Source organism: Corvus moneduloides, chromosome Z (assembly GCF_009650955.1).
Source record: "Corvus moneduloides isolate bCorMon1 chromosome Z, bCorMon1.pri, whole genome shotgun sequence".
Taxonomy (NCBI): Eukaryota; Metazoa; Chordata; class Aves; order Passeriformes; family Corvidae; genus Corvus; species Corvus moneduloides.
This window is the reverse complement of record NC_045511.1, coordinates 3475127-3489991: the sequence shown is the minus strand read 5'-3', so window position 1 is coordinate 3489991 and position 14865 is coordinate 3475127. Positions and strand designations below refer to the sequence as shown.

The 14865-nt window shown below is 36.5% G+C and overlaps 1 protein-coding gene across 3 annotated transcripts in view; it reads left to right on the top strand.

The window, feature by feature from the left end:
• Positions 1-14865, top strand: part of NLN (neurolysin) — a 38513-nt gene that overhangs the window by 1639 nt on the left and 22009 nt on the right. For 2 of the 3 annotated variants that reach the window (XM_032095718.1, XM_032095719.1), the window contains exons 2-3: positions 10561-10817; positions 13103-13251. In XM_032095718.1, coding sequence (XP_031951609.1) covers positions 10561-10817; positions 13103-13251 — 406 coding nt within the window. Of the gene's footprint in view, positions 1-216; positions 1642-10560; positions 10818-13102; positions 13252-14865 lie in introns of those variants that run through there. The other variant, XM_032095717.1, reaches the window with a different exon arrangement.

Genomic DNA, 14865 nt, shown 5'->3' with positions numbered 1-14865 from the left:
TTGGTTAAAGTAGGCAGCTTTGCAGAAGGAGGCTTTTTCCAATTAATTTTTTTTCCCCGTTCAGTTTCAAAAGATTCAGATATTTAGATTTAATTCAATAAAATACACGGAAAATAAGCCAGCTAGATTAATTCAGTAAGCACAGAAGTCTGTTTACTTTATGAGGATATTCTTATATATGAAAAAAATAAAAGAAGACACACTGATTTAAATAATTTCAGTGTCCTAAAATAATTTTCTTGGATTCATGAATTCTGGGGTGTTTCTTTGAAAATCTTCAAAATTAGGTTTTGAATACGAAAATCCATGTACATGAGTGAGACAGGTACCAACATACTGTATACAAGTATCAATATAATGAAAGAAAGTGGAAAGAAACTCTGAGCACTGGCATTTCTCTTGCTGAGGAAGAAAACCAGCAAGAAACTGAGGTTGGGAAGAGGCAGAAGGAATGACACTGGGGGGCAAAGAAATGGGAAGAACTTTTATAGTAATTTTCTTATTTCATGCTAATAACAGTAGTGTGTGTGTTTGCTTTCATTGAAGTATCAGGTCAGGTCCAACACCTCAGAAATGGCAAAGGCCAGACAAGACATTTGGGACACTTTTGCCTTTTCCTATGATCTGTAGACTGCATATTCTGTGTATTCCTTCTGTGTATTGCAGTTTCCTGTGGTCAAAAGCAAGAGCTACCACCTTTCTAACCACAGCAGGGTCCTGAAGAGCAGTTTATCTATTAGACAGAGTTTGCAGAACAAAATTATTTCCTGGGCTGAGTGAGACAAAGCTGTTGAACTGGGAAGCATTTTGTGGACTTTATTTTACCCATGGAGCACTAGTTAGACCACACTAAGCAGTGCAGTTAATGTATTTTGAGAACATACATATTCTGTCGTTCTCGCTATAAAGTAGGAAATGCCTGGCTTAGAAAGATTTTTTAAAAATAGTTTGGGTTAGTTCAAAAGTCTAACCTCTGTTCAGCAGGAGTCAGGATGAGGTACCTCAGAAGTTATGTAAGATAATATGTACATTCAGTACTATCTTTTCAGAACAGTCTAGGAATTAGGACTTACTAACACGACACCATTTTTTTCATATCATCTTGTATAAAAATCTGCCCAGTGATACCTTTTTATATTGAAACTGTCTCCTAAAACTCTCTTGCTTTTTATGTTGAAAGTTACAGGTTAAAAATTGATCCTTGTTTGTTCTCTCCATCCTTTTCGTGATCATTTAGATCTCTGAAGTACTTCCTTGCTTGTGCTTTTTTCTGGGCTTTTTTTTTTTTTGTCCACTCCAAATAATCCCAGTCTAGTTGGTATTTGTACTTTGAATGGAGTCCATTGCTTGATGCAGCTGGCTGCTGCTAAGTCATCATTGTTTCTAAGTCATCATGACTTGGTAGAACACAAAAAGGTTTCGGCAAGTGGGAGAAGACGACAGAGTTCAACTGTTGGGAGGATCAGAAATCCACGTAGCATGCATGTGCTTCATACATGCGGTATTATGAATCTCTGTGTTTTGTTCTATTCCAACTCTACTAAATCCTGTTATTTCCTTCTTTGCAGTTGCTTCTTTGTTGATGTTTCTGTTGAACTGTTTTGTCTCCAGAAGGATTAAATGTCTCACGGCTCGTCCTGTGTATGTAAAGTCAGAAGTGTGTGTCATTTATTAAGACTGAAATTCACTTTGTTAGTGGTTTTAAACTTTCCTGTGTTGTGACATCCTTTTTCATCTTTTCGTGGCTGCCTTTAGTACACTGCATTATCACGAGTAAATAATCATAAGTAAATTTTGTCACTTCATTAATCCCAGCTTTTTGTAGATGATGTATAAAGACATGAAAGAATGTGGAGCCCTGCAGGATTCCACAAGTTGCATAGCTTCATTCAGAAAAATAAGCAGCCATTTTTAACAGCCTAGTTTTAAAAACCATTTACCTGCAAGAGGATCTACCTTCTCATCTCATAGATATGGTTTCTTTAGGATCTTTTGGTCAATAGTCTGTGGAAATAAAATATTAACTGAACTGTAGATTTGTGAGTCTGAATTTTTGTCTGTAGAGGACACTTTTTCAGTAAATGTTAATCTGTGTTTAGATTAGGGAAGGTTAGGGGAGGGTGGTGGTAATTACACTTATTTCTGCGCAAAGTATTGCTAGGCACATGTGTTTTTCATACCATCTCTAAGAGAAGTTCTATCTTTAACATACGCTTTTTATTTCTACAGTGGAATGTTAAATAAGCAAAGTTCTTTGCTGTATTAATTGTGGTGGAACAGTATTTCACATAACCTGTAACCAGTGTGCGAAGCACAGTGTGACTAAATCACTTTTCACTCAAAAGCCAGAGAGGAAAGCAGTCTTCATTTCCTTTTCTAATCTGTGGTGTTGAGCAGGCTGTTTGAGATTTTGCAAGCACTGAAATGAACATGGTTATGTTCATAATGCGCTGTCTTCCCAAGAAGAACACTGATTTAAAATGGTAAGCAAGTGAGTAAGGTAGAATAGGTCATCATCTGCTATGAAGACACAGAGTTTTGCAATTAACTAGTGATGGCAAGACAACATTTCTCATTGCTTTGACTGTATGAGACAAGATTAGCAAGAAATCAAAGCATATGTCCATGGAAGAGGCTGAACTGATTAGCACTGGGTGTAAATCTGAGAAAGTTTGCGAACTCCCAGTATTTTTCTTTGTCCTGCAGTACCAGTTCTTTTTCAGATAGAGTCAACAAGTTGTTTCTCATGCATTGGCCAATTGCATTCAAGTACTGAGCTATCCTGGGAGTGTGTTGTTTGCACTAAACAGCCTGCGCTTCACCTGCTGTTTATTGCTGGCGTGATGGAAATATGATATATGCTTATGCAGCAGCACCTGAGAGAGCTGTAGGACCTTAAAAACAATTTTTTTTCCCCACTGTGTTTCCAGAGTTCACTTGACAATAGAACAAAACAATAAGACAACCTCAATGAATGCCTTGTGCCTCTGACTCTGTATAGTAAAATTACCGTCTGCATGCAAGTGTTGATAAGCGTTTCCTAAAATCCTGCAAGCAAGTTACTGTGATGGAGTTTTGCTGTGACACACAATGGATACAGTTCACAGAATGCTGTGAAACCTAAATTAGTAGTACTAGTAATTTGTGATTTGGGGTTTTTGGGTATGTTGTGTTTTTGGTTGGTTGGTTGGTTTTGTGCTGGTTTTTTCCCCTAGAACTGTGGATACCATAATTTTAGAGATCAGACACTCCACAGAAGCCATACCCTAGCATTTCTGTGTGTTCCATTGCAGACTACTGTGTGAAAATCACCTCCTTATATGAAAGTTAATCAGACCAGTTTCCAAATTCCTTTTGTTTAAAGACTGTTGGAGGGAACTGGGGGGAAGGGGAGAAGAAATAGGTAAGTTGTATCATGTTTGAGCACACTGGTTTGGGTTCATACTTAAGGTCTGGGCTTTTTGTTAGCTGCCACGGAGCGCCTTTTCAGTTAGTTTTCTGATGTTAATTCTATTGGAAAACCATTAAACATTTGTTGTCAGATAGTAAGGTCATGAGCACTGAGGGTAATGAATGTATCAATAAATATTTTTAAATGTTTGCATGACTCGTAGGTTTTTTTTTACTTGCTCATTTAAATTGGAAGAGCTAAAAGTATAGTTAATGTGGACAGTACAGTAAACTAAGTTTCAATAAATTTTCTTTTCTGAAATGTGTAGTGACAGAATTAAGGTTTAGTGTCAAAATCTGCTAGATTTTCTATTTCTTCAAATGCAGCTTAAAAAATCAGTTTCTAATGGCAGTTATGGAGCTTTAAATTGGGAAGTACTAAATATGCTATCCTTTTGCTACAGTAAGATATGCCTGTGCCAAACACAGTTATGGCACAGAGCCAAATACTTTTCCAAGGAACATGGCCCAGGAATTCAAGGCATGTTCCATATACTGTTAAGAGCCAAACAGATGAGAGGACTGAGAAGTGAAATGGAAAAAGGACCTCAGATGTGTTTGTCTGGCAGGAAAAAGTTATGATTTGTATTGAAGGGTTATAGTTTCATTCCTTTGGCTCAGCTGAAATAATATTGCCCTGTGATTATCTTTGATCCATTTAACTCTGGTGGTTCTGTCCTGGATTTTTTTTCCATTCTTGCTTTTATCTTGTGCTACTCAGTTCTCTTTTGGTTGATATTGTCCTTGCTTTACTATAAGATACACAGTTACTTCTTGTCTGAAGTTGTGAGTCGAAACTGAAAGCAGTATGAAAGTATATTTAAAATTCAAGCAAAAACTAAGGATTTCTAAATAATACAAATATTTTAGCCCATTATATTCTTCTTAAAGCCTATCCTGTGAAACAGACCAACTGTAATGTACATTTAATTAGATGGTGCTGAATACTCATTGTGCTTTGGTTTTGAAATCCTTTTTATATTTGCTTTAATGATTTAAAAAACTCCATTTCATGTGAGGCTTGACTGTTAAAAACTTTGCTTAAACAATGCCTGTCTGCTGTCATTTGCACGTTTGGTAGCACTTGCGTCTGACTTCCAGGGAACTGCTGATGTATGGCATATTACTCGGGTACCAAATAGCTTGTCCTGTCCGTTTTGTCATTAAGCATATCATTTAAATGCTGTCCGTTTTTATATTGCCTTAATAGGGTGTGTCTAGTTTTTTGTTTTGTTTTTCATTTTGGTGAGGCCGCTAGATGGAGTCAAAACATTGAGCCCCTGTAGATATTGATTGCAGGTAACCAGTGGGTATGGTCTTCACATACACAGTGCTGCTTTCCAGCATGCAGCACTGCTTCTCCTGCATCCTGGAAGACCAGGAAGTGTTGTTTAGCTAAGTTATGCTGTTTCAAAAAATAGACCAAAATGTTGCTCTTGAATTTAAACTAGCATTTTTAATACTGTATGTTACTGATTGAAAGAGTTGTTGATGGCATTAGCGTGATTTGCAAATCTGCTCTTACTTATATCCATAAGAATGTTCTCTGAAGGTATACATAAAGCCCAGCAAGAAAAACTTAATTGTATTTATTTGAATGACAGTGTTTAAAAACTCAATAACTAAATTATCTGAATCTGCACACACACACCCCCACACACAGACCCCTCTGTCTTTCTTTTTAAAATCTTGGCTCTCACTTCATTTCTGAAGCTGTTATCTCAGGTCTTTTGTCAGGAGAGAATATAGTTTTCCATCCTGCATGAATCCAATATACCCTGATTTTTGTGTGGCTACAACTGTCAAATCTGTTTGCAAGTACTATAAATTGGTCTGTATATATTTTTCCCAGAAATATATTAGTTCATTTACTCTACTCTGTAAAATTGTACTTGTTGTTGTGACTAATACTGTTTAGGTGAAGTTTAATTTGAAAACTGAAAGTGCCATTAAAGAGTTTTGGATGGAATTACAACTATCAAGTTGTAATCAGACTTAAATGAGACAGCAGGCTTGAATCTTGACTGTATTATATAGTGCCTGTCAGTAGCAGGAATGTGTTGTGGACAAGCTTGCAGGTTTTGTCTATATTTTCTAAAGCTGGTGCTATGCCTCCCTGCTGCTTCTTCACAGATTGTGGCTTTCTTGTTTTATTTTAATAGTGTTAATGGAACATGCCAACAAAAGACTGCTTGGCACATATTTCAGTCACAGAAAATGTTTCTAAGCAAAACCAGATTTACACAAATGTTTAATATGTTTAAGATACTGCACAAGTTAGATATCAAGTCTGTAAGTTCAGTTGCACTGTTTGTCTTTGCAGCAGTTATGTTGGCCACTGTATTGGTGTAATAGAGTATTATAAAGGTTCTTCCCTCTTCTAAAATCGAATCAAATTTATATTTTCCAGAAGCAGCAAGTAATCAAATTGTAGATTTGCTGGTAAAAGAAATTACTTGGCCTTCTGCAATTATTGCAATCTGCAACTTAGAAGCTTTGCTTTATTCTTTAAAATCTTCTTTTAGAAGTAGCTACTAAGCTTTGAAGTGTTATCAACTTATACTGCTTTGGTAGAAAAGACCATTCTTACTGCTTTTGGGATTGGCAGATTAATACCATAGTTTGTGAAAACAGCTGTGTGTCTAATAATCTCTGTTATAGCTGGAAGTCCAAATGAAACCTTGCGTGCCTTTCCTCCTGATGTTCTCCTAAATGGACAAAGCACTGCAAAAATGCATAAAATATTTCAGTCTGCCCTGTATGTCATTCCACTGACATTATTAGGTGCCATAGGACTCACCCCAGAAAAAGGCCAGTGCAAGTTGCCAACAGAGGCCAGTTAGATATTTATTGTAAAAATGCAATATAAGTAAAGGTATGTTAATTTTGAAGGATCTCACAGAAACACAGGGACTGGAAGGGCATTTGGGGTGATCAAATCTAGTCCCATGCTACCTTAGGTAACCAAGTAACTTAATACCTTTTATAAGCTGGTCAAGCACCATGTTATAAATAGGGTGTTTTCACTTGCTGGGACTTATTGGGCTTCTCTTTCAGAATCTCACTGCCCTGATGCTTGCAAATGTCTGTTGCAATTCTAGCTTTCATGTATTCCTGACCAATTTATTCTGATTTGTTCTTAGGCCTGTATTGCTTCTTAGCATCAATAGCTCTTTTTACTTTAGGGCATTTAAATGATATGCTTAATGACAGAAATCATCTTGAGACTCTTTTTGCTAGACTAAATTCATGCATTTCATATGTGTTTCTAGCAGTAGTGCAAGTTTATGTTGCTATTGACACTCTTTATCCTTTGTTTAGGCCAGCACAGCTGTTTTGAAGTCACTTATCAGATGGGTGATGGAACTGGTCTGTTGGTAAAAAGCTGTCCCCCCTGGATGTTTTTGGTCCACTTTATTTTTCACCTGTATGCTGTCCTGCATCTTTTCTAAGTATGACCCTAGCAACAGTTGTGCTGATGCCATTGATGGAGTGGGGTACAGGGCAGAAAGGAGCAACCGATGGAGGAACACTGACAGAAGTGTCTTAAGGCAGGCAATACTGTTGCTGGACGAACCTTATACTTAACCCAGGCTTGTTTAGATCCCTCTAGTGTTCTACACTGCACCAGAGAAAACTGAGAGTGATAGCTGAAACAGTTTAGGCATTAGCAACATCCTGCTTCAAACAGAATCAAATTCTGATTGCTCAGTCCAAGCAGTAGTTGGCTGTTCTGTAATGTTGCTGCTGTTTACCAAAAGCAAGCCTAAAATATAATTGTGCCTGCTTAGTTCAGTGTTTGAAGAAAACTCTTTGCTGTTCTTTTGGTTCCTAGCATTATTAATAGAACTTGTATTCCAGTTATATATCTGGGAAGTTAAAGCTTCCCTCGGTGATACAATTTAATATTTTCTCTCTAATAGCGTGACAAATGTAACTGCAGAGTATTTTTGAACTTCATGCTATTTTAGCTACATGCTTCTTTCTTGTTTCTTTGTGGTCTGTTTATAATATTTGACCTTGGCGTTGTTTCTTTGTTTTCTTTTTGAACAAAGTTACTGAATTACCATTTTTATTGCAGTCTGATACATGGAGTTTCGGGAATATATTTATTTATAGTTTTATGTAGATGAATAATTCAAAACATTAGGCCAGGAAAGAAATGGCCAGGATTTCACCTGTGCAAATATATTTACTTGCACAGTTTTTTATTAAGCTGATGTCAGTTAATTTGGTTCTTAGTACAGTCTGAGTGACTGGTAGGAAGGTAGCAATACATGTCTGTAAATGATTATATGAAGAATTATGTGTAGCAACTGATTTTACATTAAATGTTATGTTACAGTTTTTGAAGGCCCACCATCTCATTTGGTCAGTTAGAAAAACTTTCTAATATGTACTGCTTTTTTAAATCTACATAAATGAGTGCATCTTCCTATCAGCAGAAGCAACCAAGGTATCAGCATTTCAAAACTGGGGAGTTCTGTTTTCCTGTTTCTAACAGGTAGACAACAACTTGTTGGCATTTATGGCAATAATTTATACAGCTCTCAAATTCATAGGTATATATCTTAATTAAACTAGCCAATATACTAAGAAAATCAGATGGCATCTTTTTTTAGTATTTAAAAGTAGTGTTCTGCGGTAATCTGAGACCCTACATCCCAATTCATGAACTCAGTCCAACTTTAATTATTAATAGATCTTGTTGGACAGTCTGAAATTGATGTAATATGTTGCTGCTGTGACTGTTTCAGTGTTTGTTTTGGATGATATGTAGTTGGTCAGTGGTAGGGCTGTATTGTCTACATTTCTAGGTGAAGATACTGAATGACCAAAAGCTATAGGTTCCCTTTAAAAAAGAGTAGCTACTTTGTATCCTTCACTTTAGCATACTTTTATGTTGTTCAGGCTGTTGTTTTCTTTTGACTCCCCTTTACTTTTATTTTGACTTTAATTTGAAACGTTGTGTAGTCTTTCTGATGTTCTGGGGTGTGGGTGGTGTGGGGTAGAGTTCAGAACCTTGAACAAATTTCTGGAGAGCTTCCCCTTTAGCTCCCAAGAGGTTGTTGTATCAGACCTGTACTAGCAGTGTGTGCAAAGCTAGACAGAGGGCAGTCCACCGAGAATCTGTTCATGACTTACTGAAGTACTGTTCTTTGATGGATTTGTAGATTCAGGGTGGAGTTCAGTAGATTTTGGGGATGAGAAACTGATGCATTCTGAAAATGTTAATATTTAAGCTTTTGCTGTCATGAGAGCAGCTTCATTTATCCTAAATTTCTATTTGGAATTCAAAATTTCAGTAGTCCAGTGGAGAAGTTACTAAAGCATTGGTGCCAGAACTCAGTTGGTATCAGAGAAAGAGACCAGAGGTGGAACAAATGTTTTTTATTCACACTTCCTTTTCAAAGTGAAATTATCGATATTCTGGAGATTGATGTGTCTGTATGCTACTAAAGAGAAAAGTAAACAACTTGCCTACGCTGGAATGGGAAGATTTGATGAATCTGTGGTAACAAGGAAAATAAAGTTTCAACATAAAGCGTAGATAGAAATGTTGTCTTTTGGTTTTGTCTTGCATCAAGTAATTTTGGTTAGGCTATTTCTAGAGAAATTATATTATAGAATTGGAAGACTTTTGACAAAAAGTCTTGCCTTCCTTGAAACAGAAGCCATGCATGCAGCCCTTCTCAGTTTGTTGACATTTCACTCTTCTGCTTTGTTATTCCTTCAGGCTAAAACTACCTGTCCTTTATGCATTCTCCATGCCCTGCATTGTATGCCAAAACCTCTCTGTGCACTTACACATACCAGACAGGTTTTACAATAAAATCGATACAGGTACAGTGGCTAGTGTTAAGGGAAAATGTTACTTAATGTAAAGTAGTGTTAAGTAAACATCCTTTATTAGCAAGATCTCTATGTATTTCTTTAGTTATGGTTGAAAATTTTAAGTGGTCATTATTACCATAACAACATGTGCTTTTTTAAATTTATGATTTTTTTTTTAATTATGTGGCTGAAATAGGAAGACAGATAGGAAGTCCCTGGCAGCCAGGGTTCCTCCTGTGGTAGTAAACCCTGCAGCAAGTTTTACTACTTAAATGCTAGCTGTCTTTTAATTACCATCAAGTTACTATTTTCCTCAAGAAAGGACTTCATATGTAACTGAGCTATTAATATAGTCACTGGGTGGACATCTTGTTGGCTGTGTAGGTTTCTATTAGTCCCACTTCAGTCAGTTGCCTGATTCTGTATTCTTCTCCTTCATACAATCAAGTTGAATGTTGCTTTGTCAGGGTGGAAAGGTAGAAGCCCCTATTTCTGAAGCCAGTTTCAGTCTTAATATATTTGTACTCATTTCTCCAAGCCACTTTTTTTCTGAATGCTGCCAAGAAAATTAGGAAAAGGCAACCATTGATTGCTCAGCACGCTAAGATCAGTGTGAATGTAAGCTTTTTTGCTAGCTGAAAGAAGCTGAAATACAGTTGGTTAGAACTACAGTTGATAGATTATTAATACATAAATCATAGTAAAGGAACGTACCTCTTCTGGTAAAAGAGTGAAACTATCTATTTAAAATCTACAACAATTAAAGGAATAAATTTGCAAGTGAGTAACAACTAGAAAGTTTCCTCCCATGCTGATTATCCTGTAGAAATATAAAATTATTTGCTATAATGAATATGATCAAGTGGTATTTTTTATATGTCTTATTTTGTGCAAGTTTGCAGTTCTTTTCTTTGTCATCTGCAAATCATGATGTGGGTTTTATTCCTCGCTTCAAAAATGTTAATACTGTCTACTTCTGTAGAGTTCCAGTAAGTGCAATGCTGTTTTCCTTAGAGGGTTGAGTCGTAATTTAACTTGCATGGTTTTGTCAATACAAAAGTTTCTGGCCCTATTTGCTCTTATTCATACTCTAAATGGAAAAGGTAGAAGGCAGATTTTTTTTTAAAATTAGATTTAATTGATAAAGATAACAGCTCTAAAAAGCACTTTGTTCTTCCTTCTAAAAATATTTCTGATGCTGGATTTTTGATGTTTACTATAAACTGTCTCTTGAACTGGAATCTTGTTATGCAGAGATCATTTTTGTACTTTCAGGTCCATTGGGCCACAGCTTGTGTTGAGAATGACATTAGGAGCAGAAATTACGAGCCAGCTCAAGGCTTCTTCATACATAGCATCAGGACGAAACCTTTTGAGATGGGACCTGTCACCAGAGGAAATTAGAACAAGAACAGAAGAACTAATCAGGAAAACAAAGCATGTATATGACAGTGTCGGGATGCTTGAAACTGAAGAAGTAACACATGAAAATACCATACGGCCTTTGGCAGATATAGAAGTGGAATATGCAGGTTAGTGTGTGTTCTCTGTAATTCTTTGCATAAACCATTCCATTTGCACGTAAGGAAACATTGAGAAAAGGTAGTAGTTGCTTACAATTTTGATCCCTGCTGTTCAGGTGTCGAATGTGTAGAGGCCTCTCAAGAGTTCTAATAATCTTTCAGGTCCTCTCAGAGAACTGCATTAGTCACCTGTTTCAGTTTTGCATGTGATCCTTCACCCAGGTACATTTCCAACTGTGTGCAGCTGCCAGGGGACACTGCAGCAGTGTAGACTGCAGCGTCTGTGGTATGTGTAGAGCATTAAATGTGGTAAGCAGTATTTTTTTCGGACACTGTGGAATCTGACACAAGCAAGTTGAATGGGGTAATGGAAAGGTTGATAAACTGGTAGTGGAGAAAATGTGATGGTTGAGAATGAGGAATTTTTGAATGTGTTATTGAGAGGAGACTTTTTTACTTGTTCACTTTTAAACTGTGGCCTCTGAGGCCTTGAAGAATCCAGGGAGAGGTTGGTCATGCAGTCACATCTAGATTGTTCTGAATGAATTGTCATGCCATACCAATATGTGGGTGGGGTTTAATGGTCAAACACAGGTAATTCAGCTAATTTGTTAATAATTGTCAGAGGAGATGGGTAAAATACAGACTGCATATTGGGCATCTTTGTTTAGAAAAACCTTTCAGATGGTGGCTGCATTGCTTATAAAACAGTGAGTGTAACAGATGTCAAGTTCTTTTACATGCTTTAAAAAAATCTACTGTAGCCACAGATGTGCTAGAAACAGCCACCTTGGCTTGGAGCAAAATCTTTGCCTAGCAGAAAAGAGCGGCCTGCAGCTCAAATGATTGTACTGTAATATTAGTGTGGATTTCACATTACTTGAAATTGCAGTTTAGGCTCATCCAGTGAATTGGCTGGAATTTATGCTGCCATACTCAGAAAGACAGTAATCTTCATTCAAAAAGCTTGCTGCCAGATTCAGTTTTAATTCTACTGATGTTCCAATATACCATATTTTCACCAAGGCACAGAACTCTCTTCCTTATATTAAACTAGAATGAAAATCTATGTTTGACTCAGAAAATAGTGGCCATCAGCTTCTCAGCATAGCCACAAAGACTTCATGAAAGATGTACTTTTTTCACTACATCCTATGCAGTAGTGGGTCACATTTAAGCTTTTAACGCTGATCTTCAAAGCTGTGAAATTATTATGACCTGCTGTGAAACAGCCCATGGCACAGGGATGCATTACCACAGCAAGACTACCATTAGGACCTTGGAATTTAAGGCCTGTGTATCCTTTTCACATAAAAGACCTACCCCGGTAACTGGAACTTATTATCCAAAAAGACAGAGATGACAACAGACCTTAAATTTCACTTGGAGACTGCCAAAACTCACTTTATCATTTTGAAACATCTTGGCAGAAGGTCAGGAGGTGAAGGGGAAAGTTTCCTATGGGCTTAAAGAAGAACCACATGCCCATGTTTGCATTTCTGAAACTGTCTCGGAGCTTGATAAAATGACTGCACATCACTTAAAATTACAAAGCTTTAAATCAGGCTAATATGTTGTTACTCTAAGATCTGCTTTTGGAAAGGTGGATGGTAGAGACATTATAATTTGATTTTTAATTAAGCAAATTCATTTCTATTTTAGGATTTCTATTAAATGTCATTGTAAAATGTGATATACCTTTAATAGGCAAGGATTTACTTAATCTCAAAAGTATATTCTAAAAAATTAATATTACTCAGCTTCCAATCTCTTAGAAGTTCAGAATGCGTGGACAGCAGCTTCTCTCTTTGCCATGTTGTTTCTCCTTAAATACAGAAGAGTACAGTACATGGGGATTTGACACTGTGCTCATAACAATGTAAAAATAACTTCAGGACAGATGGGCATGTTTGAAAGATTCAGAGCTTCTGACTTTAAATGCTAACATGGAAGCATCTGTGCCAGCTACAAAACGTCAGTCTTCACTTACATGACTTTTGGAAGATGAACCATTTCTAATGTATTTATATACTTATCAGCTGATTTTGTAGAAGATGATGAGATAATTAGGCTTGGGGTTTAGAAATCTTCTGTAAAATGTTTGTTACAATGGTATGTGGTTTTGTCCTTTCACCTATTCAGTTTTACATTACCTGTAATTGCTTCATTTGCTGTATGTGTCAGGTTGCTTTGAATACTTTCTTCTTATGTCTTCTATAAATGTCAGAAGAGGGAAGTTCTTTATCCTTAAAGCGTGTCTATCCTTCTGTATTCATTGCCTTTTATGTAAACAGTGGAAAGAAGCATGTTGGATTTTCCCCAGCATGTCTCCCCTGACAAAGAGATACGCTTAGCAAGTACAGAAGCTGACAAAAAACTGTCAAATTTTGATGTGGAGATGAGCATGAGAGAAGATGTGTTTCGGAAGATTGTTTATTTACAGGTAAATAACATTATGTCAGCATAACTTGTGAAATGCATCTACATGTATCTAAAATTAATTGGTATACACAATGCTTTTTAAGATGACTTTGTGTTTCTTCTATGTCTGTGCCACTCAAATCTTTCCAGTGGGACACGGCTGTACAACACAGAACAGTGTGTCATGCTGTTCGTACTCTTTGCCTCTCATATCTAGATCTCTGTATCCTTCCCTCTCCATTGCAATGGCTTTGACTTTTGTCTAGTCTTCCAATGAACTGGTACAGGGAAGCTAAACTAACAGAAGGAAAGCTATTAGGAAAAGAGTTTTTTGGTTTCTACTGGCTGAGCTACCTGACTTTGTTGCAAGAGGGAACGAAGAAAAGAGGCAATATAGCACTCTACTTATTTTGGCTTATACTGCTTTTGAATTTGTGTCCAAAGTTATCCTTTATTGAAAAAGTTGAGAATTTTAAGTTTAAAAGTTGTTTTAAGCTATGAAGATTAATGAGAACGTATGAATGGGTTTGACCTCCGAAATTACCGCTTTTGACCTGCTAGTTATAGACAACTACAGTGTATCCTCTTCTTCAGCCTCAAAATAAAACTAAGTTAAAAGATGCATTTACTGTTGAACTAGTTTCTATCCCTTTTGTGTTCCTGTTTAGCTTCTCTTGTAATTGAGCACCTATATGTATCTCCTAGTCTTCATTTGTACTGTTTATTTTGTAGCACAAATAGAAAGAATATTTGGTTTTGTTCAAATATGTCTAGTGACATTTAGTAATAATTTTCTAAAAAGTGCAATATAAGGGTAATGCAAGGAAGCTATCTAATGTGATAACCAAAAAATATATATTTTTCTGTGCTTTAGCTGTGAATTTTTCCTCTCAACCCCACTGATTTTTAATCTTCTTGTAATTCTCATAAGGTATTTGAGCCCTGTTTCCTGGAGTCATCATTTGTGCTTTTTGCAGGCTTGACTGGGAATTAAAATAATGCTTGCAGAACCTTACTAAAGTGCCTTCCATTACCGTTGTCTTCTTTTGCTGTGTTTTCCAGGGAAATTTTCAAGTGTTCTCCTGTAGCTGGGTATTCTTGTTACATGTTTGTGGAAGTATGTAATAGCCCCATTTTGAGTACGTTGTGTTGTGTGTTGGGCAGATAGTGCCTTGTGTTGGTATTTTCCCCCATGTACTTTATGTTGATTTTTTTTCTTTTTCCCCTGCTCTATTGCTAGTAATTAAATGGCTTAATTTGTATATATTACCTACTGTCATTTTCCCCACCTTCCACTATAGAATACACAGATACACTGAGGACTAATCTAACATATCTCTGTATCTATTTTTAATTTACAGGAGTATCTGACAGTAGGTAGTGAAAATTGATTGCCGTTATTCACTACTATTATTTCTTTAAATTTTTTTTTTTTCCTTTGGTGTTTTCCTACTTCATTTTCCCTTGCAGCAATCTTTGACCTTTGTAACAGTTAGAATTTTTGCTTAAGTCTCCACTTAATTTTTTTAGAGATTTTTCTTAACTGCAGCATGCAAGCATATTTTAGTATTAGTTTGCAGAGATACAACCTCTGAGCATATATCAACTTCATAATAACTGTAAAGTAGTAAGAGTT